We start from the raw sequence: 27671 nt of genomic DNA, 5'->3' as shown, positions 1-27671 counted from the left end.
AGAATATTGTGATAAGTGTTTCAGCATGAACAGGTATGGTATAATAAATTATGGGGTTTATCTATTTTATTTTTACTTATTTTACGTATTAATATAATGTTTATATACATATGTAAGCCTTATATATTATTTAATTGGAATTCATTATTGAGATGAGTATTATTTATATCAATTTTATGTTGTGAAACAACAACTAATAAAGATGAGAATAATAGTCCGCAATAAATAAATTAATATAAATAATACTCATCTCAAGAATGAATTCCAATTAAATAATATATAAACCATTCGGTACAAACCCGACCATAGGAGATCAGATAATAAATCCCAAAGCCGGCCAGAGGCTTACTTGGTCAAAACGTGGTGAGACGACAACAACTACGGATGACAGTGATTGCTGAGAATGCAGTTAGGAGATTCAAAGTTCCTATCCGTCGCAGTTACCACCTGACGAAGACCAGATGAATAGTTGGCCGAAACGTTGTGAAACAACCAATAAAGTTGAGAATAATAGTCCGCAATAAATAAATTAATATAGTCAAGCCTTTTTATATACATGTGTACATTCATATCTATCGATCAGAGTAATAATTAGTGCTGGGATGGTTAATCAGAATCGGAATTCGATCGATGCCTCCGTTCAATCTCGAAAGACAAAGGATATCCTCTGTAGGGGCAGCTGCACGTGTAATTGTGAAGCAAGGGTTGTGCAATACTTAACCGCACCTCTCCTGAATTGACACTGTTTGAGTTCAGTGGCAATGAAAAGACCAGGACGACTGGAAACAATGCCGAGATAAGCAGAGAGCACATACAGCACCTGGAAGTCCCAAATGGTCACCCATTTACTACCGACCAGGTTCAACGTTGCTTAACTTTGGTGATCCAGCGGGAACCAGTGTGTCAACGTGATACGCTATAATCCCATAACTAATGTATACCCATTAACCCTTATCCTCGAGTGGCCTCCGGGCCTTGATAAGTAGTGACTCCGTCGTTTAAAAAAAACAAAAAAAAACAAAAAAAAAACTATTCTTCAAAATTTTTTTCAGCTTTATGCGATCATGCCCAGTTCTTTTTCTTTTCTTTTTGTTTTTTTTTTGGGGAGGGCAGCAATATGTAATTTCCTGAGGATATGTTATTTCCTTAGGGATAGTATTTTCTGTCGGCTGAAGGAAATCATTTCATTTTCCTTCCTTTTCACCTAAATAAACACTTGTTGTTTGAAATGCAATCAAAGTCTTCCTTTTCCTTTTTTCCTTCCAATTTGGTGCCATCTGCTCGCGTCTCTTTTTGCCATTCAGTTCTCATCGGATAAGCTCACTCAGCATTTTCCACGCTGGTTTTTGTTGTCCACCGGCATTGCCAAGTGAGACTCACAGAAAAATGGAATTTAAACTGCAGAAGTACCAATAAATAAATGAAATAAACAGTGGAAAAAATGTAAAACTTTACAGTTAAATATTTAGTGATTTATAAAGAATCGCAATCAGTAATAGTATCGGAATCGGGAATTTATTACGGAATCAGGGGAAAATATTGGAATCGTCCCATCACTAGTAATACTAAAAATATAATATTGATATTCATGAGAAAATTTCAAGCACGTTCCACTTACCATTTTGCGAGTAACAGGGAACGACCTGTCCCAGAATTTCCGATGATCAACAACAGTGGCTGAGGGCCACCAGCATGAATTTTCCTATATATATTGTTGCCTGTCTAGCTGCACTGATCAGCTGTGAAACAGCGAAACAGTACTGTATGTGGATGACTATATATATATATATATATATATATATATATATATATATAAGATATGAGATTGAAAAATACAAAAAATAATTGGTCAAAAAAGTTTACATATTTTTATCTGCTTTTATTATAAGGGGGTGAAAAAAATAAATAAATAAACATAAAATATAATTGAAAATTGTATCAATTCTGTGCTTCCATACTTCAATTGAGAGACACAGGTGCCAACTTCCGGCGTATTTAAGAGTTAGCGTCCCCTTTTATGCATTATTATCGAAAAATGTAAAACTCTATTTAGTGATTTATAAAGAATCGGAATCGTAATACTATCGGAAACGGGAATTTAGTATGGAATCGGTAATTGTATCGGAATCGGGGGAAAAATATTGGAATCGTCCCATCACTAGTAATACTAAAAATATAATATTGATATTCATGAGAAAATTTCAAGCACATTCCACTTACCATTTTGCGAGTAACAGGGAACGACCTGTCCCAGAATTTCCGATGATCAGCAACGGTGGCTGAGGGCCACAAGCATGCACGTGTGCGTTCAATTGTTCGTAATACTGAAGAAGAAGAAAAAAAAAGAATACAACAATCTTTTTGCAACGAGAATACGAGTTGCTTTCAATAAGTCTTCAGACGTTTTTTTGTACGGGCATTCAATTGTTCGTAATACTGAAAAAAAAAACAAAACAAAAAAAAACCCCAAAGAATACTACAATTTTTTGCAGACAGAATATTTTACTGGAATGTGTTCTGATGAACTTGTTGCACTTATACTCCCTTGACGTACAACAAAATCTCACCCCTTCACTGTTTATGTCCCTAAATGCTAAAAAAGCTTTCTATTCTAATAGTTTCTTCCCTCGAACAGCTAGACTTTGGAATTCCCTTCCTGCTGCCTGCTTCCCTGGCTATACTGATATGCAGAAGTTTGAATGTAACATGAACAAATATCTTGTTAATCTTTTCTAGACATGGCCCCAAATAGTAGCCCCTTACGTCCAAGTGGCGATATGCTTCGTAAGGGATGAATATGAGTTTAAAAAAAAAAAAAAAAAAAAAAGAATACGAGTTGCTTTCAATAAGTCTTCAGACTTTTTTTTGAGTACAGGCATTTAAAATTACTGCAGACTCTTGAAAAGTCACTATGTTATTGCTATACAACTTTTGAGATGACTGACGAATTTTTATTCTTTCATATCTGTTGTCGTTTTGTTTTACGGCATATCAACCCTTTTCAGCTTATTTAATGCCGAATCTGGTGATTTTGAAGAACGACTTTTTAATGAGGTATATTTGTTTTTTAAGTCGTATTCTATTCAACCCATAGTTGGGACCCTAACAGGTACTACCACTCCGGGTCAGAGTGGACCTGGGAGCAATGGCAATTAAAAGGTAGCTCCACACTCCCTAAGGCCTGCAAGCTGGGGTCTCACCATCGGATATAGTTTAAGGTCATATCCAGGATCTTTATGCTTTCAGATTCAAATAAACAGCTACAGCAGGAATTGGAATACGCCCTACTAAAGCCTGATTGTCACAGCTGGCAAATTTCAAAAATGCAATCTGGATGTGAGGACACTTTAGAAGACCGATATGTAATAAAATTTTGTTTGAAACTTGGAAAAATTGCTACATAAACGTATGGAATGCTTCAGACTGCTTTTGGCCCATCTTGCATGAATCGAGCATCAGTTTTTGAGTGGCATAAGATATTCAAGAAAGGCAGGGAGTCTGTGTTGGATGATGAGAGGTGTGGGAGCAGTAAGGAAGTCTGAAAACCAGAGTTGATTGGCCAAATAAAGAATTTCATGAATAAGAACCATCGTGTTTCTATAGAGAACAGACAAATGGTAATGAATTATTAGGTCCAATCCCTCTTTTGTCCTGGGTGGAGGTGCAAAAATGTGGAAATTAAATTGGTGTGAGAGGAAGAAACAATGAAAGAGAGGTAGAAAGAAAAAAGAGAGGGAGGAGGAGAGAGAGGAGAAAATGTAATAGAAGAAACTACTCACAAAAGCAGCAGCACACCTGTTTAGTGTGTTGGTTTTAGGTTTCGCATAAAGGAAAACTTTTTTATATGCAGTATTCTTTGTCATATGAGGGGAATAGTTGCTTTAAGACTGATGAATTGGGGAGGACAAACATCGGAGTTGAAATTTGTTGGCGCCAATTGTGGTGTTAGTGAAAAGGAGTTCTGTCAGTTTTCCTTTTGGGGATTGCAAAAAAAGTCACAGAGATAAAAAGACAGCAGATGGAATGAGAGAGAGAAGGGCGAAGAGAGAGAGAGAGAGAGAGAGAGAGAGAGAGAGAGAACAGGAAAGAGAATGTGAGAGAAGGTGGGGAGAGAGAAAGGGAGAGAGAGAAGAGGGAGAAAGAAAAAAGGAGGGGGAGAAGGGGAGAGAAAAAGAAGGGGAAGAGAGAAAAAGACAAAGAAAGAAGGGAAGTGAGAAAGAGAGAAGGGGAAAGAGAAAGAGAGAGAAAGAAAGAGGGAAGAGGGAGAAAGAAAGAGGGAAGAGGGAGAAAAAGAGAGAAAGAAAGGGGAAGCGAGAAAGAGAAAGAGAAGGGGGAGAAAAAGAGAGAGAAAGAAGTGGGGAGAAGAAAGAGCTAGTCACAGTTAACGAAACGAGTTTCATTACCTTTTCAAATCCCAGTTCACAACTAGAAGAGAGGGCCGCATTGAGGGCCACCATATGTTCATAATCACAGTGTACATCCCAGAGAGCCCCTCCGCAGAGCTGTTCAGGGCCTTCAAGTTCAGAATAACCACAGTCGCTTTCTTGTTTCTCCTTTCTAGCATCTATGCCGAGTTCCTGCAAAAAAAAAGTAAATAAAAATTGGTTAAAAACTTGTGAAAGTACCTGCCTCTGTGTTTCTTAAATCCACCATTAATGTATGGTTGGCTTATTGTTTCGCCATGTTTTTCTTATGTCCGCTAATTAGCTTCTTTTTTTTTTTTTTACAAATGAATCACCACTTATCAAGGCCCGGAGACCACTCGATGATAAGGGTTAAATAGTGTACAGTGGTCAAAAGGACAATATCATAGTCATCGTTAGAAGTGTAAATTTGGTAAATTGGATTACTTAAGGGGAATGGCTCATCAAGAACTTGTTTACGTTGGACTTGAAGACGGCCATATTGTAGTCAGCTGGAAAGCAGGCAAGCGGAACAGAGTTCCACAGGTGTGCAGTTCTAAGAAAGAAGTTCTGTTCATGGAATCAATAAGATGTGAAGGGTAAGTTTGTGTAACATTAAAAAACGTCTGAGCTCTAAACAACGAAACAGTGATCTTAAAGGAATAGAAGAAGAAAAGACAAAAAAAAATGAGAAGAGAAAAAGAAAAGGTATAAGACAAAGAAGAAGAAGAAGAAGAAGAAGAAGAAGAAGAAGAAGAAGAAGAAGAAGAAACTTACCATCTTCAAAATCTGTTCAATCTCATTGAACGCCCATTCGGCTCCCTGGGTAGGGGTACTGTAGCCATCCAGAATACGAGCATTTCCAGACTGAAGAACTTGATTGTTGATTTTGTACAACTCGGAATCATACCTACAAGAAAAGGAAATATTCAAAATGTTGATAAAAACATGTGGAGTTGCTTTGCCTATATAATAATGTAATATATTTGCTTATATAGTCTATATCTATACATAAAAGTGAACGTGTCTGTGTGTCTGTCTGTGTACATTTCCCTACGCAATAACTCTGTCAATTTTAAGACTACAGGCTCGAAATTTGACATACAGAGTACTGAGATTTGGGAAAATCTTTGTAATCCGTTTTCGGAAAGAAATTTGGCTGTTAAGGGGTCAAAGTTCAACGACTTGACCTTTGAGAACTCTACCAAACTCCTCCGCCGATTTTGGATCTAAACACTTGAAATTTTAGATATAGGTTCCTTGGACATGGATCTAACTTAATAACTTGATTTGATCCCAAAACAATAAATGTTAAGGGGTCATAATAGGGTTCAAAGTTTAAAAAAACTGACCGTTTTTTTTTTTTGTTTTTTGTTTTTTTTGCTCAAAATACACATCCAAACACCCGGGCAACACCGGGCAGAAATGCTAGTCATGTATAAAGTAATATATTTGCTTATATAATAATGTAATATACCCTAGGAAAACCGTAAAATTGGCAAACACCAATGTAGATGAGATTGCAGTGCTTGAATCACAAAGTGATTCCTATGAACTATAAAAATGAAATGCCTACAATTGCTTTCCTTCTCTGCTTCATTGGAATTTGCTTTCTTCTTCGCTCTGCAAAGCAAGGAAGTTTTTACATGGATGTGTGAACTCAAAAGTATTTTCAGCCAATGGAAATCTTTCCAAGCTCCAGAAAATAACACTTATACATGAAAGTAATAAGCCAGCAAGTATTTTTTTTTTTGCCAGGGGGGAAAATGTTGTAAAGAATCTTTTTTTTTTTTTTTAAAGTGTACTTAATTATCAAATTTAATAATGCACCCATTTAAAAATATTTTTTTTAAATGAGATTTTTTTTTACCAATTCTTTTTTTTTTTTTTTTTTTTTTGATAATGCAGCTAACAATGTTTATTTTTTCAGAGATCTAGTGATGTAAATACCAGACAATTTAAACCTATTTTGGGTCATGCCCCACCTAGGCATATCTAAAATCCTGATGCCTCCCCTTTGTCATATTAGTAGCAGTAGTAGTAGTAGTATTAGTAGTAGCAGAACTACTACTACTACTACTTGCATATATTATATATATATATATATATATATATATATATATATATATATATCGCACACACATACACGGCCGGATGCTCCCCTTAATACAAAGATTCACTATGAAACAATTCACTGTTGTTGTTGTTGTTAATAATAATAATAATAATAGTAGTAGTAGTAGTAATAATAATAATAATAATAATAATAATAATAATAATAATGAAAAAAATAACTCATTCTCAAATTGCCCTATAGTCTTTGGTATAGTAAGCCCAAGGGTGCACGTCCTGCCCATGACCCACCAAAATATTGCCATGCGCCCCATGTTGGGAATGACTGATTTAAACAGATTACTATGCATGATCGCCAAATACAATTTTGGACCAGTCCCATAAATCCACCGGCAATTCCTTTTGAGAATGGAAACAGAAAAACGATCTTCATAATAGCCGTCAATTGCCTAACCGTGGCCTTTGTATTTTTTTTGTAACTTTTAGTGAAATGGCCTTTCATTTATGACGGTCATGGGAAACTGCTAAAATAATTAACACTGCCAGTGAGCTATTAATTTTGAATGAATTATGGGATACCAACCAACCCACGAAAGAGAACAGACTTTTGCTGATCGATAATGAAAATTGTTAGCACAAATAAAATGGCGATAGATTAGAATTCAGAAAACAAGACGTCTGTTAAAAAAAAATTGGCCAATATATGGAATTGTGGCGAGTTAACTGTGAAATGCGAACTCAAAAGTATTTGCAGCCTATGGGAATCTTTTCAAACCACAAAAAAGTAACACCTATACGTGAATGTAGTAAGCCAGTATAAACTTTGAAATTCTTATATGATCTCATCAAAAAAATCAAGGATGAATCGGATATGCTGGTATGGTTATGTAGAACATACATCCTCCATCCATTCATTCATTTAATTAATTGGCAAAGAATAAACGTACAAGCAGTTGCCATTTACAAGGGAAAAAAGTCAGTGAGAACTTAGGGGGAGGGGTATGTACAAAGAGAAACTATACAGGGGGAAAACCATAGAGGTCCGACCAGCGTCTGTCCATCAGTCAACCGAACGAAAAAGAAGAACCCAAGAAGGCCTCTTCAGCACCCCACCCTGACCTTTGACCAGAATGGGAAGGTGAAAAAACTCAATGACTCACATACTAAGCCTTTTATCACATGTGCACACACACACACATATATATATATATATATATATATATATATATATATATATTGTATTGGTAGTAATTATTTGTTTGTTTAAAACAAAATATATAAGTGTGTCACCCAAAAGAGTGCTCAATGTTTAGACAGAACCAAAATAAGTGAATTTAGTTTACAAACAAATGGCTACACATAAGCATACATGTTTCAGCGAGTGGCCTGACGAAGCGATTCCCTTACTGGGTTTTCGCTGAAACATGTATGCTTATGTGTAGCCATTTGTTTGTAAACTAAATTCACTTATATATATATATATATAGATATATATGCTCTACAAGTACAGAATTAACGCACACACACACACACACACATATATATAGATATATATGCTCTACAAGTACAGAAGTAACATACACACACACATACACACACACAATGCCACGCTGCCAAATATTCAAATACACACATATTCACACAATGAACATTTTAACTATGAATGTTTACTTACTTTTCCCGAAAACAGAATATGGCAGGTCTCACCCCAGGGCTGTCCAAGTGACCCCAACTGTACTCCCAACTATTGAATCTGTGAGGAAAGAGAGTATTCAAAGCTGATTATATGTAATGTTAATATCCAAATATCTTAAAAGATGACAGTACAAGTGTGGATGAAAAATTTTGTAGAATTTCTCAACATTCATTTAAATTCATGCAGATTTCATATTTTTTATTACAGAGCCAATTCTCTGTTGAATATTATATTGTACCTAATATATATAGTACTAATTTCAAAAGTTTAAAAAATGAATTGAGTACTATCAGTTAGAATCGAAACCAAAATATTTAGCGCTCCAGCTGTGCTCCCTCATTTAGTGCTCCAACCGTGTTCGCTAATGTTTGAGCTAACTCGACAGATAAGAAAGTTATAAAATCAAACCATTATGATTAATTTACGCAAACAAACAAAAATATGTCAGCAAGTTGAAATAAACATTTCGGGTTTCAACTTGACGACTTCCGTATACATTATTCATCCATCCAAACAAAGATTTCACTCGTTAGAAACCATCCTTGGTGTATGATTACTATTTCCAGTTAATTTCAGTGTTATGTGATCGGTATTTTAAGTGTTTGTTGGTTAAATATTTACACACAAACACACACACATGCATACATAAAAAAAAAAGGCTTCCTTCAGTCTGGACAGACTATGGACACCCATGGTAACGGTGCCTGCGCGTGGAATTTTTGTGGCAAGAGTTGCACAATCTCCAACCACACCTCTCCTGAGTCGACATTGTTGAATACCAGTCACAAGTGATGGTACAGGACGACTGGAAACAAATGCCGAGATAAGCGGAAAGCACATGCATCATCTAGAATTCTCAAATGGTCACCCATCTGGTACTAGCTAGGCTCAACGTTGCTTAACTTCGGTGATCTGACGAGAACCGGTGTGCCAATGTGTTTATGCCATACATACATACATACCGTAGATACATACATACCATACATACCGTACATACATACATACCTACGTACGTACCGTACATACATACATGCCATACATACATACATGCCATACATACATACATACCGTACATACATACATACTGTACATACATACATGCCGTACATATGTACATACCGTACATACATACATACATGCCGTACATGCATTCATATTGTACATACATACATACATACATACGTACATGATGATTGCAACGTCTTGTCAGACGAGTGCCGCTCCCTCAGATATTTAAAATCCATGAGCCCAAATGCCTGAGGGAGTATCTATACAAATATGATGTTACAGAGTCTTAGCTTTGTACGACAGCTAAGTCTCTCTCTCTCTCGGTTCAAAATGTTGAGATCCAGCAACAAGCAAGAGCAAGATAGCCAGCAACAAGTTAAACTGCAGACCAGCTTAATGCGGGTACTGGTCTTCCGCTTTATGGTTTTTTAAATCAGAGATGTGCTTCTCCTAGAAAGGTTGCCTTCACCACGGCTTACGGGAGCCCTCTCCACCCCAATACACATATACACATACACAAATATACACGGTGCTAGTTGGCCGTTGACCCAGAAAAAGAGTTCATTCGCCCTTTGGAAGGTCTTGTTTTTAATCCTTCAGGGAGACTAGCCGCCCTCCTCACCAAACAAGTCTGGTGGGGGAACCAGTTTAGTCGCCGGTGACCCGACCATGAGGCAGGTAGTACTGGGTTACATGGTACCAGTAGCACATGACATGACCTGACACACGTACATACATACATACATACATTCATACATACAAACATACCGTACATACATACATACATGATGATTGCAACGTCTTGTCAGGCGAGTGCCACTCCCTCAGACATTTAAAATCCATGAGCCCAAATGTCTGAGGGAGTATCTATACAAATATGATGTTACAGAGTCTTAGCTTTGTACGACAGCTAAGTCTCTCTCTCGGTTCAAAATGTTGAGATCCAGCAACAAGCAAGAGCATTTGCATTTTTAAGGTGCTGGTTATGGTCCTGTTGTCATAACCTGGATCGGTAGAGAGCATGAGTTGTACAGCGGTGCATCTCCGATTTCAATTGTTGAACATTGCGTCACTTTCAGACATGATAGAAGACTCCTATCACTTTTGGGATTTGTACACAACTGGCCAACTAGTAGATGGTCTGCAGCAAAGAAAAGAAAACCGGCTTTCATCAAGCGGAAATGGAATCATGTTGTCTTTTCTAAGGCGAAAATTTTATTGTTCCACTCTGTACTTGATCATATTAAGTGATTTTTTTTTTTTTTTTAAAACGCAAACTTCATTCCATAACGGGCATGTACACCATGGAGATTTTTCTTTATCTTTGTTTTTTAATATCTTCACTAAACTGCACAAGCAGCAAACAAAAGCATACCTGTTTGGTTCCTGTCCCATAAATGCCAAACACAGATTTGACATTTGTATTTGTTTCTTGATAGCTTGCAGGTGATGTTCAAATGCCTGCAAAAAAAACAAAGAAAAAACATCTTCATGACAAAAATATACAAAAAAAAAAAAAACGGAATGGACCTAGATTTATTTAAAAAAAAAAAAAAAAAAAAAAAAAAAACTTGGAGCTATCTGCGTTTTGAATTTCTAATGGCTGTGTTCGTTGGGGAAGCAAAAAAGAAAACCCAAATATTTTTCACTATTCACAATAACATCCAGTGTGAAAGCACCTGAAGATGATCAAAGGTTACATCTGCCGAAACGTGGAAAAAAAAACAACCAGGATGAGAGCAATAGTCCAAACAATCCAAATAATACAAAAAAGAAAATCATCAATCCTTATCTCAAAAATATACAAACATTATATCAATTAAGATGTTTTGAATTTCAATTTCTTCTTAAGCTTCAAGTTTTAGACATTTTCTAGGTTCAAAACCACGTAATATAACGATTCAAGATTACTCTTTCTTTACGTGCATTCCATCGGCGATGTTTCTGACAAAGGGGAAAGAATTGCTGTTTTCTGAATCAGAATCCATCCGTCCCACACTTATCTATGGCTAGTTCTTGATCTTGAAGCAGTATTTCTTTAGCTCCTTATATCAAGGTCCTGGACATGACCTTAAACTATATCCAGTGGTGAGGCCCCAGCTTGCGGGCTTTGGGGAGTGTGAAGCCACCCTTTAATTGCCATTGTTCCCAGGTCCGCTCTGACCCGGAGTGGTGGTACCTGTTAGGGTCCCAACTATGGGTTAAATAGAAACTGACTTGAAAACAACAAATATATTCTATTAAAAAAATTTTCTTCAAAAATCTTTGGATTCGACATTAAATAACCTGAAAAGGGTTGATATGCCGTAAAACAAAAACAACCAATCAACCATCTTATATCAAGTGGCTTCATGCCTTATCTTGAGCGATTTCCATATTAAAAAAAAAAATGGATGGTAACATGTATTCCATCAACGATGTTTCTGACAAAGGGGAAAGAATTGCTGTTTTCTGGATCAGAATCCATCCGTCCCACACTTATCTATGGCTAGTTCTTGATCTTGAAGCAATATTTCTTTAGCTTCTCATATCAAGTGGCTTCATGCTTTGTCTGGAGTGATTTCCATATTAAGAAAAAAAAAAAGAAAAAATGGATGGTAACATTTAATGCTGCTAAGACTAAGCTTCTTTCCTTTAATAATTACAAGAAAACTTTTCAACTATTAATTGTCCGGACTAACAAGACACTACCTGAGAGCTCATCCTTGGCTTATCATTCACAGGCAACATGGAACAAAAACATTGAGGACATTGTCAATCGAATGTTAATGCACCTGAAGATGGTTGGCAGTTACTTCGGCCGAAACGGTGTGAAAAAAACAAGCAAGATGAGAACGATAGTCCAAACAATCTAAACAATGCAAAAAAGAATTATAAATCCTCATCTCAAAAATATACAAACATCATATTAAACAGTATTTTAATAATAAAAATAATACACAACGTTAAGAATGAGAGTTCAATAGAAATGTTTTTTTAATTTGAATTAAATAAAATACACATCAAGTGCGCTTGAAAGCCAAATCACGATTTGGCCTGCCTTGATAGAGTTCAAAATAGACTTCGTAGCCTCGTAGGAGATGTCCTTTTCTCTTCCTTGCAACCTCTATCTCACAGAAGAGATGTTGCGAGTTTGTCTCTGATGTATCGTTATTTTCATGGAAAGTGTTCGACTGAGCTTCAATCTATGGTCCCCCCCTCGCCAAACTTTCACAAGACACACTCGTCTAGCTGTAAACACTATCAATAATTCCCCCCACTCTTTATCTGTGCCTAAACCTAAACGTTGATTCCATGAACAAAGCTTCTGTCTTAGAACTGCACGTCTGTGGAATTGTTTTCCGTTTTCCTGCTTTCCGGCTGACTACAATATGGTTGTGTTCAAGTCTAACGTAAATAAGTTCTTGATGAGCCGTTCCATATAAGTTATCAAATTTACCAAATTTTCATTACTAATGATTACTATATTGTCCAATTTCTACTGTACACTCTTTAACCCTTATCCTTGAGTGGCCTCTTGGCCTTGATAATGTGGTGATGACTATGTAAAAAAAAAAAAAAAAAAAAAAACGCCAGATACAATGCGCGGCTCTATACTGATATCTTTCTCCAAATTTACAACATGGCAAGGAAGAAGAAAAGAAGAAAAGAAAAAAAGAAACAAAACAACATACTGAAAATGGAGTATACCTCCGAAATATATTTGTAATAAATTTCAAACAAGTAAAATATTTGTTTATTTTCCTAATATTACGTTGTGATTTGGTTTTCAAGTGCACTTGATGCGTATTTTATTTTATTCAAATTAAAACAACGTTATTTATTTTCTCTTTCTTCCATTCTCCATTTCTTTCTTTCCTACGTTATTCCTTCCTTTCTTGCTTTTTTGTTTTATTTTACTTCAGTCGAAGTTCTCAGAAATCAAGAGCCCCCCTACCTGGGGCAAACACTTGAACTCTATATGAGACATGGATATTCGAATGTTGCATTAAAGTTCTTTATCTCTCAAACACTGAGTTAGTAAAGAAATTGAGAACATAATTTTCCTCTCCCCAATTAACCATTTTCATACGTTGTAGGATATCTTTCGTTTTCGTCTCTTGATCTTACTGGATTCCAAGATAAGAATTTATCTAGTCTGGTGGAGTATCCAGCTTCGTGCTATTACTTGAGGTAACATCACTTGTAAAAGCTAATGTAAGTTAGCCACAGTAAGGATATCTTATTTGGACAGCGAATACGAAATGTGATTTTAGATCATCATATAACGATTAGATCACTCTGACTGAAGTAAAAAAGATTTCAAAATAAAATGTTTAAATTCAACATTATTTCACGTGGTTAAAGGTAGCCGACTGGATACGGTCTTTGCAAATCAGGCCAGAGTTAAGCGTGACACCCTGCACTGAAGATTCCCGAAAGGATGAAACATTAGTGTCTGTAAGTATTTAATTATTATAGTAAAAAATAATATTATATATATATATATATATATATATATATATATATATTTGTTTATTGTTATATAAACATGCTCACATCCCGCTGCTACAAATAGCCACTTGTTTCAATCAAACAACAGATATCATCAGGCAGCGACTTGACTATTCAAAAGTTCAATGAATAATCTTTAATAATAAGTTTATTCATTGAACTTTTGAATAGTCAAGTCGCTGCCTGATGATATCTGTTGTTTGATTGAAACAAGTGGCTATTTGTAGCAGCGGGATGTGAGCATGTTTATATAACAATAAACAAGTATTATCAGCTCTTTTTATTGAGCACTATCTAACAACCTCGTTGAATTCATTAGTCCATTACTTTTGAATATTAAAAAACCCGAGTATATATATATATATATATATATATATATATATATATATATATATATATATATATATATTTATTTATTTATCAGTGGTGAAAAAACCGGACTAGAGTGCTCAATGTGTAGCAAGAGCAGTATATAGGAAATTTATTACTGTGAGTCCAGAATGAGTTTACATATTGTTTCAGCTGGAGTCCATCTATGAATTCTGACGATGCTAGTCGGATATTTCCTCTTCTTTTTGAGGATTTTCCCCTAGCTGAAACAATATGTAAACTCATTCTGGACTCACAGGAATAAATTTCCTATATATATATATATATATATATATATATATATATATATATATATATATATATATATATATATATATATATATATATATATTCAGTAAGATTTTTAGGTAATAATAAGTTTTCTGCATTCCGTTTCCGTGAGAATTCATCAGGAATATTAAATGCATATGAATTTAAAATTGTCGCCCTAGAAAAGACGACATGATTCCATTTCCGTTTGATGAAAACCAGTTTTCTTTTTTTGTTGCAGACCATCTACTAGTTGGCCAGTTGTGTACAAATAAATCCCAGGAGCGATAGGAGCATTTTATCATGTCTTAAAGTGACACAATGTTCAACGAGCAAGATCAGAGATGCGCCGCTGTACAAATCATGCTCTATACTAATCCAAGTTATAACAACTGGCCCATTGCCAGCACCCTCAAAATGAATAGCTGGATTGCCAAAAATAACAGGGACATGCCCACGGTGATCACCATGTTTTGGCCAACTAATCCTCTGGCCAGCTTTGGGTAGGATTGAAACCGCTATCTTCAGACAATGCTCACCTGGAACCATAGAGACTCAACACCTCTATCTACTATGCCACGGGCCCTGACCACTATCACTACTCGAACAACCTAGAAATGATCAGAGTATCTATGGAGTGCAACAGATTTGTTAGCCTCCCTATTGTCTGTTAATATATGAACTTCCTCATCATTTCTGGCTCCATGGTGAGCGGGAGGGTGGATAAAAAGTGAGTGAAGCAACAGAAATGATCGAAGTAAGCTTACCATTGTTGAGAGGCTGACATTGTCATCGACGTGCATGTTGACCACCATAAGGGTCCGCCCTTCACCCTGGCATAGGGCTGAAAGTTTGGGCATGTATTCCTGTCATATAAAAACAAATGCACATAATTTTAAATAATTAGAAAAACAAATGCACATAATTTTTTAAAATTAGAAAAAATATATGCATTATTTTAAATAATTTTGGTACTTGTGCATTTAACGAACCAGACGTAACTCAGCATTTGCTCGGCTTTGTCCGGCGCATGACGTCAACAGCCGGATAAAACCGAGCGTTGGCGATAAAATAAAAACAACGCTACAACAAAATAACTGTACAATGAAATTGTAAAATGTAGAAACAGAAAAAAAATTAAATAAATAAAAAGCAAACACCTACCGTTCATTTATGTTTTTTTTTTTTAAATTATTGTTTGGAATTGTTTTCTGTTTTCAAAATAAATACATATAAGACAAGTTTTTTTTTGTTAACTTTTTTTTTTGTCTGAACTGTTTTTTGTTTGTTTTTTTTTCAATTTTTAACGTAAAAAAAAAGGGGGGGCAGGAACAAGGATTATTTGTACATTCTTTTTCGCCAGAAACAAGGATTTGTAGAAAAGTTTGATAGAAAAGTAACTTATCTTGCCTTTGATAATATTTGTTATATATTTGTTTTTCGAATCTATGTGTACAGTAATACAAACCCCTTTTTATTTATTAGTGGAAGGTGGGTTTCGGCCTTCCTATTTGGTACAGTGACCAAGAAACCCTCCTTTTCGGCGGGGTCGTATCCACCGAAGACCCAGACCAGTGTCACAAGTCTGCTGGCGGTTAAAAACGGACTCGTCGATTTCTACCGTATGGCCTGGGCCTCCAATCTGCCGGGGATTCCTAAGAAAATAGTCCCTGCATATATCACGCAGGAAAATTTTCCAATCCACGATTGTGTGGCGAGAACGTAACCCACATTCGCGATGGAGATTTTTTGTAGATGCCATCTCGAACGCCCATAAGTATATTATTTTTATGATACACGCAATGGTTAGTCGGGATTTTGAGAAGAAGGTCCCAATCCTAATGGAGGTCTATCGACGACATGTTACACTTCTACACCTCCAACCGTAACCGTCGGAAAGGCTTGTTCTCTTTGCAAGTACACAATCCTGGCTAAAATGTAAATAAACACCTTTTCTCTTCTGCCAACAATTTCCGTTGCTGGCAAAAGTTTAGTGCAGCCTCTGGGGTCTGGAGCTGGTCCGCAAGGTTTGTAATATTCATTATTATTTCGTCAGTTATCTTTTTAAAACAAATTTTTTTTTTAAAACTCTCTTCAAATAAGCGTTTCTTGAGTTGTGACACTCTTCCAATTGATAGCGAAATTCTCGTCTGCTTAATCGGCAACGCTCGGTTATATCCGGCTGTTGACGTCATGCGTCGGACAAAGCCGAGCAAATGCTGAGTTACGTCTGGTTCGTTAAATGCACAAGTTGACCCCCCCCCCCAAAAAAAAATGGACTAGCTCCATTTTGCATAGTCATCGAGAATTTTTGAAACTTTTTAAAGGTTAGAGATCACCATTTTGTCATATTCATCTAACTGACCTTGTTTTCGGTTAAAATGACAAACAAATTCTCTACAATTTAGATCCAATTTATTCAAAAGTATGTACTACAGAAATTGTTATAGCGATACAAAAGAGGGGTAAATAAACGTGGCCAGAGATAAGTTACTTTTGATAGCAATTCTTAAAAGTCGTCCATCACATACCAGTTATGTGTCGGACAACTCACAAAGTTTTGTTCAAGCAACCTTCACTCCTATGGGTGTATTGCGTTCACATTAGTGTTGGGACAATTAATCGGAATCAGAATTTAGAATCAGAAAAATCAGAACTTTTTGAGGTATCAGAATTGGTATTGAAATCGGAAAAATATTTTGCCTAATTTTTGATACCAAAAACGATTCTTTTAGTTGTTTTTTTTTAATTTGATTTTGTATAAAACAAAATCTTCCATTTATGTTAAATAATAAATAGTTATTGATTTTAAACAACCAGTAAAATCAAAAATCTATAGATAATCTCCCATAATTTTGTTTTTACTGTTGAAAAAATATCTGCACATTTAACGTTTTTTTTTTTTTTTTTTTGGTAATTGGGAAAAAATAACAACTCTATAGCTAAATATTTAAAGATTTATAAAGAATCAGAATCCGTAATTTAGTATGGAATCGGTAATTGTTTCGGAATCAGTAATTTAGTATGGAATCAGTAATTGTATCGGAATCTGTAATTGTATTGAAATTGGTAATTTAGTATGGAATCGGTAATTGTATCGGAATCAGTAATTTAGTATGGAATCAGTAATTGTATCGGAATTGGTAATTTAGTATGGAATCAGTAATTGTATCGGAATCGGTAATCTTATCGGAATTGGTAATTGTATAGGAATCAGTAATTTAGTATGGAATGGTGATTAGAATGGTGATGATGATAATAGTGATGATCATGATGATGGTAATAATGATGATGGCGATATTGATATTAGTGATGATGGTGATGATGATTAAAACAGCAAATTTCTGTAAATCATCACTATAAAAAAAAATAACGAAACATACCTTTTGTAGAATTTCCAATTCACTTCTAGCATCATTGGTCACGGACACAAAAATGCGTACAACGTTGGCGATGATGTGCTCGGGTACACTCGGTCCGATCTGTGTAAGCTTTCCGAGAGCCAAACTCCAATCCTCTATAAACAAAAGGGAAATTCATTGACTTTCATTTGTCTTATTCAGATTATTCTCCCATTTTTTTATTTTATACAACACATTTATTTATTTATTTTTTTTTTATATATGTTTTTTACACTTGTTCATCCCAAACATGACATATTACCATGTGAGGAGTTGAGCAGCAAGATGTCTGTTCACATTACATTCAAACTTCTGCATGTAAGTTTTTTTTTTTTTTTTTTTACACAGTGATCACCACTTATCAAGGCCCGGAGGCCACTCAGGGATAAGGGTTATTGCAAGTACATTACGTTAGTGTGGAGATTTGATGAAGTGTTTACTTAAGGAGGCGGTTCATTAGGAATTTGTTAACATTGGACTTGAAGACATCCAAGTTGTAGTCCGGTGGGAAGCAGGCAGACGGAACAGAGTTCCACAGGCGTGCAGTTCTAAGAAAGAAGCTTTGTTTATGGAATCCGCGTTTTGATTTAGGCACAGATATGGAGTGGGGGAAATTTTTCACAGTGGATTCAGCTAGACGGGTGTTTTTCGTGAAAGATTGGCGAGGGGGGACCAGAGATTGGTGTTCAGACGAGCACCTGCCATGGAAATAACGATAAAACAAGGATAGGCTCGCAACGTCTCTTCTGTGGGAGAGAGGTTGCAGGGTAGAGAAAAGGGCATCCCCCACTAAGCCACGAAGTCTATTTTGTACTCTGTCAAGGCAGGATAGGCTTTTTTTAGCAGCTCCTGCCCAGATATGGCAACAGTATTCCATCCTTGGACGTACTTGGCTTTTATATAGATAGAGTACAATCAGGGAAGCAGGAAACCAGGAGGGAATTTTAAAGTCTAGCAGTTTGATAAAAGAAACTATTAGTGTAAAAGGCTCTTTGGCATATAGGGATCTAAAACTGTAAAGAGGTGGGATTTTGCTACTTGACGGGTCAGTCAGGAGTATGTATTTCGATGGGACACAAGTGCTATGAGTTCGGCAGAACACATTCCATTAAAGTAGTTAAAATGTTAGTTTGGAAATCAATTTCTTAAACCCATTCAACAAATGTTAACGTGTAATACGGACGTTAAATTGCTGTTGATGGTGATGATTGAAGAATAGACATTGTGAACCTGTTTCTGCTCTATTGCTATTTTCATGCTAAGTGCTCGTCTGAACTCCAATCTCTGGTCCCTCCTTGTCAAACTTTCACGAGAAACACTCGACTAGCTAAAACCACTATATATAATTTTCCATGCTCTCTATCTGTGCCTAAATGTAAACGAAACTTTGTTCATGGAATCTGCGTTTGCATTTAGGTACAGATAGAGAGTGGGGAAAATCATATATGCAATAGTTGTAGCTAGTTGAATGTCTTTTTGGTGAAAGTTTGTCAAGCGGAGACCATAGATTGAAGTTCAGACGAGCACTTACCATGAAAATAGCGATAGAGCAGAGACAGGCTGGCAACGTCTCTTATGTAGGAAAGAAGTTGCGGGGAAGAAAACAGGGCATCATCATCAACTTTGAAGATATAAAAAGCATGAAGCAATAAAAAAAAAGCTTTTTCCAAATTTATTTTCTGCAGACACAATTCTGATAAAAATTGACAATTCCTTTAGGAAAAGGGGCTTGTGACAATTTTTTTTTTTTTAAATACAAATTTAATATATTTTCCATATAATATTCATCATGCATTATTTGTTGATGTTAGCTTTTGGAAATTGCAGAAAAAACAGCTTCGGCAATGACAATAAATTTAATAGAGCTATGGAATTGTCTTCCATTTTCTTGCTTTCCAGCTGACTTCAAGTCTAACGTAAACAAGTTTTTGATGAGCCGTTCCATATAAGTTAACAAATTTACCGAATTTCCATTACTAACGATTTCTATAATGTCCAATTTCTACTGTACACTCTTTAACCCTTATCCTCGAGTGGTCACTTGGCCTTGATAAGTGGTGATGCCTATGTAAAAAAAAAAAAAAAGAGCTATAGCTGGCAGTGAATGTGTTAATATATAATCATCCACATACAGTACTGTTTCGTTGTATCACAACTCATCAGTGGGGCTAGACAAGCACCCTTTCCTAGCTGTGGATTGAACCTATATATATATATATATATATATATATATATATATATATATATATATATATATAGAGAGAGAGAGAGAGAGAGAGAGAGAGAGAGAGAGAAAATAAAAAGGAACAAACCGTATTATGTGTTCATCAACGTTTCGTCTTTATTTCGAGACTTCCTCTGGGTGAAATAAAGACGAAATGTTGATGAACACATAATACGGTTTGTTCCTTTTTATTTTCTCTATTTTGTCGGAATACTATTTCCATTACTTTCATCATATATATATATATATATATATATATATATATATATATATAGTAGTAAGTTATAAAATATATATGGCAACTTACTACCTAGCTCTACCTACGTATTGAGCACTGTTGAAGTAAATACTTAAAGTGTACGCAAATTTATACTTTCGTATATTAATTTATGTGATTAAATGAAGTAGTTATATATATATATATATATATATATATATATATACACTATAATAATTATTAAATACCTACAGACACTAGTGTTTCATCCTTTCAGGAATAATCAGTGCAGGGTGTCACAATTAACACTGGTCGATAGATTCAAAGCCGACAACAGGAGCAAATACGTATATAAGTTATAAGTTGAATGATTCACTATAGATAAAAGCTGATTTGTGTTATTTTTATTACAAAAAATATACAAACTGATTAAAAATGGACAATTCCTTTAATAAAAGTGGTTCGTGACAATTTTTTAAAAATAAATGATACAAATTTAATATATTTTCCATATTATATTCATATACATTATTTGGTGATTTCATTTTTTGGAAATTCCAGAAAAAATAGCTTGGCAATAAATTTAATAGAGCTATAGCTGGCAGCAAGGGTCTTTATAGAAAGATATCAGGGAAACGAATGCAAAAAAAAAAAAAAAAATTTAATTAAAAAAAATAATAATAATGATGATAATAATAATAATAATAATAAATAAATAAAAAATTTTTTAAAAAATTTAATTAAAAAAAATAATAATAATGATAATAATAATAATAATAATAAATAAATAAAAAAAATTAAAAAAGATGTAATTAAAAAAAAAATAATAATGATAATAATAATAAATAAATAAATAAAAAAATTTTTAAAAAATTTAATTAAAAAAAAAATAATAATGATAATAATAATAATAATAATAAATAAATAAAAAAAATTAAAAAAGATTTAATTAAAAAAAATAATAATAATGATAATAATAATAATAATAATAAATAAATAAAAAATTTTTTAAAAAATTTAATTAAAAAAAATAATAATAATGATAATAATAATAAATAAATAAAAAAAATAAAAAAAAATTTAATTAAAAAAAATAATAATAATGATGATAATAATAATAATAAATAAATAAAAAAAATTTAAAAAAATTTAATTAAAAAAAATAATAATAATGATAATAATAATAATAAATAAATAAATAAAAAAATTTTTTTAAAAATCATGTTCAACAATAACCAGTTGCTACAGTTTTCTGCTACAGCCTCCCAGCCTGTTTGGTCAATAGCACCTTCCTTCTCATATTTCGATTTTTTTACAATAAGAGCATGCTTATTCTATTTTTTTTTTTAATTGGGGTGCAGACGGCTGAATTATATAAAAACAAAAAAGAAAACAGGAAAAAAAAAAAAAAAAAAAGAAAAAAAAAAGTATTTTATCTCACCTTTGTTGACATTAGTAAATGGTCCTTCCAGTTCCATGAGACAATTAGCCAATTCAGGTCCCCGTAATGTGGGATGGAGCTGAAATGTGCTCCCAAGGGATGGCTCACTCTCCAGAGCCGTCCACCAATCTCCAGGATAAGCACCACCTGAAAGTTAACAAAAGTTTATTAATACATCATGTGATTAAAAACTGTTAAACAGATAACAAAGTTCATCTACAAAAAGGGAAATAACTCTTCCTTACTAAAAAAAACATGTTGAAGCATGAATGACCTGCTCAGAGTTGTGTGCCCCTGCGTTGAACAGACGATATTACAAATAGGGAAATAAAAAAAATAGAAGATACTATGGACAAACAATTAATTCCTCCTGGTCAGACCGTCTCAGACAGTAACAATAAACTTACTCTACCCCCCAAAAACGGGAGGCAAGGCCTAGAAAAGTGGACCTCCTAAGACGACTCAGAACGAATGCCTCAGCTCACCAGATAAAAAAAAGCTCACTGAAATGACCTAGTTTCTGCCGGACTGATTGTTGAGATAGAGATAGGAATCTCGTTTGACACAATCCATTAAATTAATGGCACAAATGGCTGCCCTTATTTAAATGTAAAAATATTGATAATCTGTGCGTAAGTCCATTATTCCAGCAATAGGTATAAGGTGCTTTCAATAAGTTTGTAGCCTTTTTTTACATAGGAATCACCACTTTTCAAGGCTCAGAGACCACTCAAGGATAAAGGTTAAAAGTGTATAGTAGTCAATTGGACAATATAGTAATCGTTAGTAATGGAAATTTGGTAAATTTGATAACTTAAGTGGAACGGCTCATCAAGAACTTGTTTACATTGGACTTGAAGACAATCAGATTGTAAAGGATTTAAAACGGAACCTTTTATTTAATTTACGAAGGTAGCATGCTTTCATTTCATCAGCCATGACCGAGTAGAAGTTCTAAGTAAGTCACAATTGAAGAAGGCTGGAGGTTACATCGACTGAAACATTGTGAAAAAAACATTCAAGATGAGAATAGTAGTCCAAAGAATTCAAAGAATCCAAATAATCAATCCTCATCTCAAAAATTCAGAAACATAAAACCAAATAAATGAATTACATTATTTTTTTTTTTTTAATTTTTTGGAATATTTTTGATTTGTGCATTCATTCCTTATCATTCATTCCTTATCGTTTCGGCCAATTAATCCTCTGGCCTTCTTCTGGTAATTAACCGTGACGGGATAGGAATGCTAAGCCTTGTAACTGTATTGTAATTACTGCCTTCCATAGTTGTTGTTGTCCCACCACGTTTTGGTTGATCAACTAATCCTCTGGCCTGCTTCGGGTAGGATTTAAACCGTAATCTTCAGACAATACTCACCTGGAATCGTAGAAACTCAATGCCTCTATCCATTGCATTACAGGCTCCGAATGGCGATCAAGGTTGGATTTTTTGGTCTCATAAATCCGCAATGGATAAAGCCATTGAATCTCTACGTTTCCAGGTGAGCATTGTCTGAGGATAATAGTTTCAATCTTTCCTAGAACCATAGAAACTCAACGCCTCTATCTACTCCATCCAAAAGATTAGTTTGCCAAAGCATGGAGAGACAACAGCTATGAAGATGAGGAAAACAGTCAGCAAAACAAATGAACTGCATATTTACCGAGAGAGTCCAATCCGGATTCTGGAGAATCGTTATCTTCATAAGAATCCGACATGAATTCTTGGTTAAGTTTCGGGATTTTACTTTCCAAATCTCGTTTGGCCCGCAACAAATTCTGGATTTCGCTCTCCTTTGTCTCCCGGAAAATCTGAAATGGGTAGTGAAATTATTTTAAAGGAAATTTTGTTGGGAAATTATGATGCTTTACCTATCCATTTGTGATCTATTTGCGTTAAAAATATTTAAGATCTATATATATAAAAGCGAAAATGTGTGTTTGTATGTATGTTTGTATGTATGCATGTGTGTTTGTATGTCTCGCAAAAACTTTCGACACAGGTCACGGATTTTCGCCAGATAGGTATCATTTTAAATTTCCAACCTTCGCCCGACAAATATTGAAAAATTGGTCAAAAACATTAATTCCTTCACCCTAAAATCATCAGTTTTGTACAGGGAGGGGTGCCGAAAAAATCGTTCCTTCATTTTCTCTGCTCCTGCTACTACGATAATGACGTCATGCGATAAATCCTGGCTGTATGCTGTGAAATAATCATGGAGATATTCAAAAGCCCAAGCAGCACACTGAAAATGAGTGCAGGACACCTTCATACCCTAGAAATTAGAAAGAGGAAGAAGTAAATAAAAAAAGAGACAATCTTCTATATATAAAAGCGAAAACGTGTGTGCGTTTGCCATGGATTTTTGCCACATAGGTATCATTTTAACTCTCCAACCTTCACCCGACAAATATAAAAAAAATTGGCTAAAAACATTAATTCCTTCACCCTAAACTGGGCCCTTTTCTACAAGGAGGGTGCCGAAAAAATCGTTCCTTCATTTTCTCTCATCCTGCTACTTACTACGACAATGTCATGTTTGACCTAGAAAACGTTGACGCTAGTTTCAACCACCTGCAAGTGTTTTTAAAGGATTAATTTTATCCGTTATTAAGTGTATGTCTCTTTGGCGTAGGGGTAACGTGTCGGGCATTTTTTTTCCGCCTTAGCCTCGATGTTTCAGGTTTGAGCCTGTCTTTCTACCTAAACTTTTTTCCTCTTTTACACCTTTTTTTTTCTTTTTTTTTCTTTTTTTTCTTTTTTTCTTCTTTTTTTTCTTTTTTTTCTTTTCTTTTTCTTTTTTTTTTCTTTTTTTTCTTTCTTTTTTCTTTCTTTTTTCTTTTTTTTTTAACGTTTGTTCGCTGTTTTCCTTTGTATTGGTTTTTCCAATTTTTCTTAACATCATGTTTTTTTTATATTAAAACAGGGTCACCATCCCCTACATACACCCCCCCAAACACCCGGGCAACGCCGGGTACCCCCGCTAGTCCATAATATAAAAGCGAAAATGTGTGTGTGTGTGTGTGTGTGCGGGGGGGGGGGGCTCGGGCTGGTTACTGTTTCTTAGAACCGTTTTATGCTACCTAGATTATAATATCTACAATTTACAAAACGAGGCCGCGTCTATCTTTAATTTCGGCGATGGTTACACGCTATTTTTTTACAACTTTTACACGCGCGTTTGTTTTGCTTTTCTGTATAAAAAAAAGCGAAACTGCGAAAGCGTAGTCGAGTTCTCGGCCTTTCGTGCCAAGACATCTAGAAAGCAATGAGGTTTGATCAATGCGGGGGAAAAAAACCTGTCATATCAGACAATTGCTGTTCATTTGGACACCCCTTTTTAGGGGAGCTGTTTTCCTCAACATTTTGGCAGGGGAAACAAACAAATATGCAGAAACTGGCTTGCAGTCAAAGTTAAGTCGCGTAATGTTTGACCTCATTAAATTCACGCACCTGCCACTTCAGTTTTTAAATATTAAATTAAAATGCTTTTCATTCCTCTCCCGTCATGGCCGAGTGGTAATACGTCAGGTTTTTTCACACACAGCCAGTCTATTTATATATAAAAGTGAAAATGTGTGTTAGTGTGTGTGTGTTTTTGTGTTTCTATGAAAGTATATTAAAATGAAAAAAGAATATTGATAGATTTCTACGAGTCATTCTGTTTATAATTGTTTATTTTTGAAAAAAAAAAAAATATCCATTGAATTATAAGTGGTTTGCCATAAATGTGCACTGAACAGATACCATAATACTTAAAGTTAAATTCAAATTTTGATATATCTTTTAATTTAAATGTGAAAAAAAAACAGTTGGGACACTGAAAATGTACACAGTAAAACAATATGTTTTATTGTCGCGTTGATTATTTATTTGTAACGCAAATTAAAAAAACATATTTTCATGGTATTTATTTATGTTGGTAGTGTAGAAGAAAATGTATGAATGTTTTTAAGAAAGGTGTATTAAAAATGAAGTCAGTAGATGAATTGCCGTTGTAAAATGCTTTTATGGTTGTCAACAGTTTAAAGTAGATTTATCTGTAAGAAAATTGCGTTAAAATAACTTAAACGTAATATGGAAATGAACGATGCAAAAAAAAATGCAGAAAGTGTTAACAATTGTTTATTTGGATAATTTAAACGCGAAAAAATAACAATTGGGATGCTGAAAACGTACACAGTATAACAATATGTTTTATTGTTGCGTTGATTATTTGTTTATGTATGCATGCGCAACCGGAAGTGGTAAACTGGATGTTGGGTTACAAAACCCGTTACAAGGTCATTTGAGTTTTATAATTATATAGATATAGATATATATATATATATATATATATCAATACTTTGGTGTGCTAAAACGTTTTCATCTTAAAATATACAAAATTATACAGAATATAGAAACTATGCATGAAAAGCATTCAGCCTAATAGTTAAATAGAATTAATCATCTAATAACTAATTAATTAATGCCTGATTTTCGAAGGAATATGCAAATTAGTTAAAATTAATGTAGTCGTTCGCATATCCATGACTGAGCATATACAATATTTAGCAGACAAGTAGATTGGATACATCAAATTGGAGTAAACCTATGGATCAGGTCGGGCAGATGATGAGAGGAGTTGACAAATAGATGACTTCAACCGGACGACAATGATGATCTTGACAGATAAATGATTTCAGTTGGGTCTTAGCTGATATACTGGAATTTGATCTAAATGTGGATGCTAGTGAAAGGACATGACAGCAGATCGTTTTTACTTTTTTTTTTACTCTTTTTCACTCGAGATAGGATGTGTTTTGATTAGGAATGTAACGGAGAATGTAATTGGGACTGCACTAACACACTAGTCATACACTAATAAAATAGTCATGCACTAACATACTAGTCATACACTAACACACTAGTCATATACTAATAAAATAGTCATACACTAACATACTAGTCATACACTAACACACTAGTCATATACTAATAAAATAGTCATACACTAACATACTAGTCATATACTAACATACTAGTCATATACTAATATAATAGTCATACACTAACATACTAGTCATATACTAATATAATAGTCATACACTAACATACTAGTCATATACTAATATAATAGTCATACACTAACATACTAGTCATATACTAATAAAATAGTCATGCACTAACATACTAGTCATACACTAACACACTAGTCATACACTAACACACTAGTCATATACTAATAAAATAGTCATACACTAACACACTAGTCATACACTAACACACTAGTCATATACTAATAAAATAGTCATACACTAACATACTAGTCATACACTAACACACTAGTCATATACTAATAAAATAGTCATACACTAACATACTAGTCATATACTAACATACTAGTCATATACTAATATAATAGTCATGCACTAACATACTAGTCATATACTAATATAATAGTCATACACTAACATACTAGTCATATACTAATATAATAGTCATACACTAACATACTAGTCATATACTAATATAATAGTCATACACTAACACACTAGTCATACACTAACACACTAGTCATATACTAATAAAATAGTCATACACTAACATACTAGTCATACAGTAACACACTAGTCATATACTAATATACTAGTCATATACTTATATACTAGTCATATACTAATATACTAGTTATATAGTAACATACTAGTCATACACTAACACACTAGTCATATACTAACATACTAGTCATATACTAATATAATAGTCATGCACTAACATACTAGTCATATACTAATATAATAGTCATGCACTAACATACTAGTCATATGCTAACATTTTAGTCATATACTAATGTAATAGTCATATACAAACATACTAGTCATATGCTAATATAATAGTCATACACTAATGTACTAGTCATATACTAACATATTAGTCATATGCTAATATAATAGTCATACACTAACATACTAGTCATATACTAACATATTAGTCATATACTAATGTAATAGTCATATACTAACATACTAGTCATATGCTAATATAATAGTCATACACTAACACACTATTCATATACTAATATACTAGTC

At 34.3% G+C, this 27671-nt stretch overlaps 1 protein-coding gene across 2 annotated transcripts in view; it reads right to left on the bottom strand.

Moving 5' to 3' along the window:
• The window catches only part of LOC145268670 (nephrocystin-3-like), a 110279-nt gene that overhangs the window by 49707 nt on the left and 32901 nt on the right, over positions 1-27671 (bottom strand). For both annotated transcript variants that reach the window (XM_080124160.1, XM_080124161.1), the window contains 9 exons: positions 23261-23408; positions 21597-21743; positions 17697-17830; positions 15081-15179; positions 10556-10641; positions 8152-8229; positions 5181-5313; positions 4404-4577; positions 2221-2324 (listed from right to left, as the gene is read on the bottom strand). In XM_080124160.1, the coding sequence (XP_079980286.1) occupies positions 2221-2324; positions 4404-4577; positions 5181-5313; positions 8152-8229; positions 10556-10641; positions 15081-15179; positions 17697-17830; positions 21597-21743; positions 23261-23408 (1103 nt within the window). The remainder of the gene's footprint in view (positions 1-2220; positions 2325-4403; positions 4578-5180; positions 5314-8151; positions 8230-10555; positions 10642-15080; positions 15180-17696; positions 17831-21596; positions 21744-23260; positions 23409-27671) is intronic.

This window comes from Euprymna scolopes, chromosome 44 (genome assembly GCF_053919585.1).
Source record: "Euprymna scolopes isolate OS-2025 chromosome 44, ASM5391958v1, whole genome shotgun sequence".
NCBI lineage: Eukaryota > Metazoa > Mollusca > Cephalopoda > Sepiida > Sepiolidae > Euprymna > Euprymna scolopes.
This window is presented reverse-complemented; position numbering and strand designations above follow the sequence as displayed.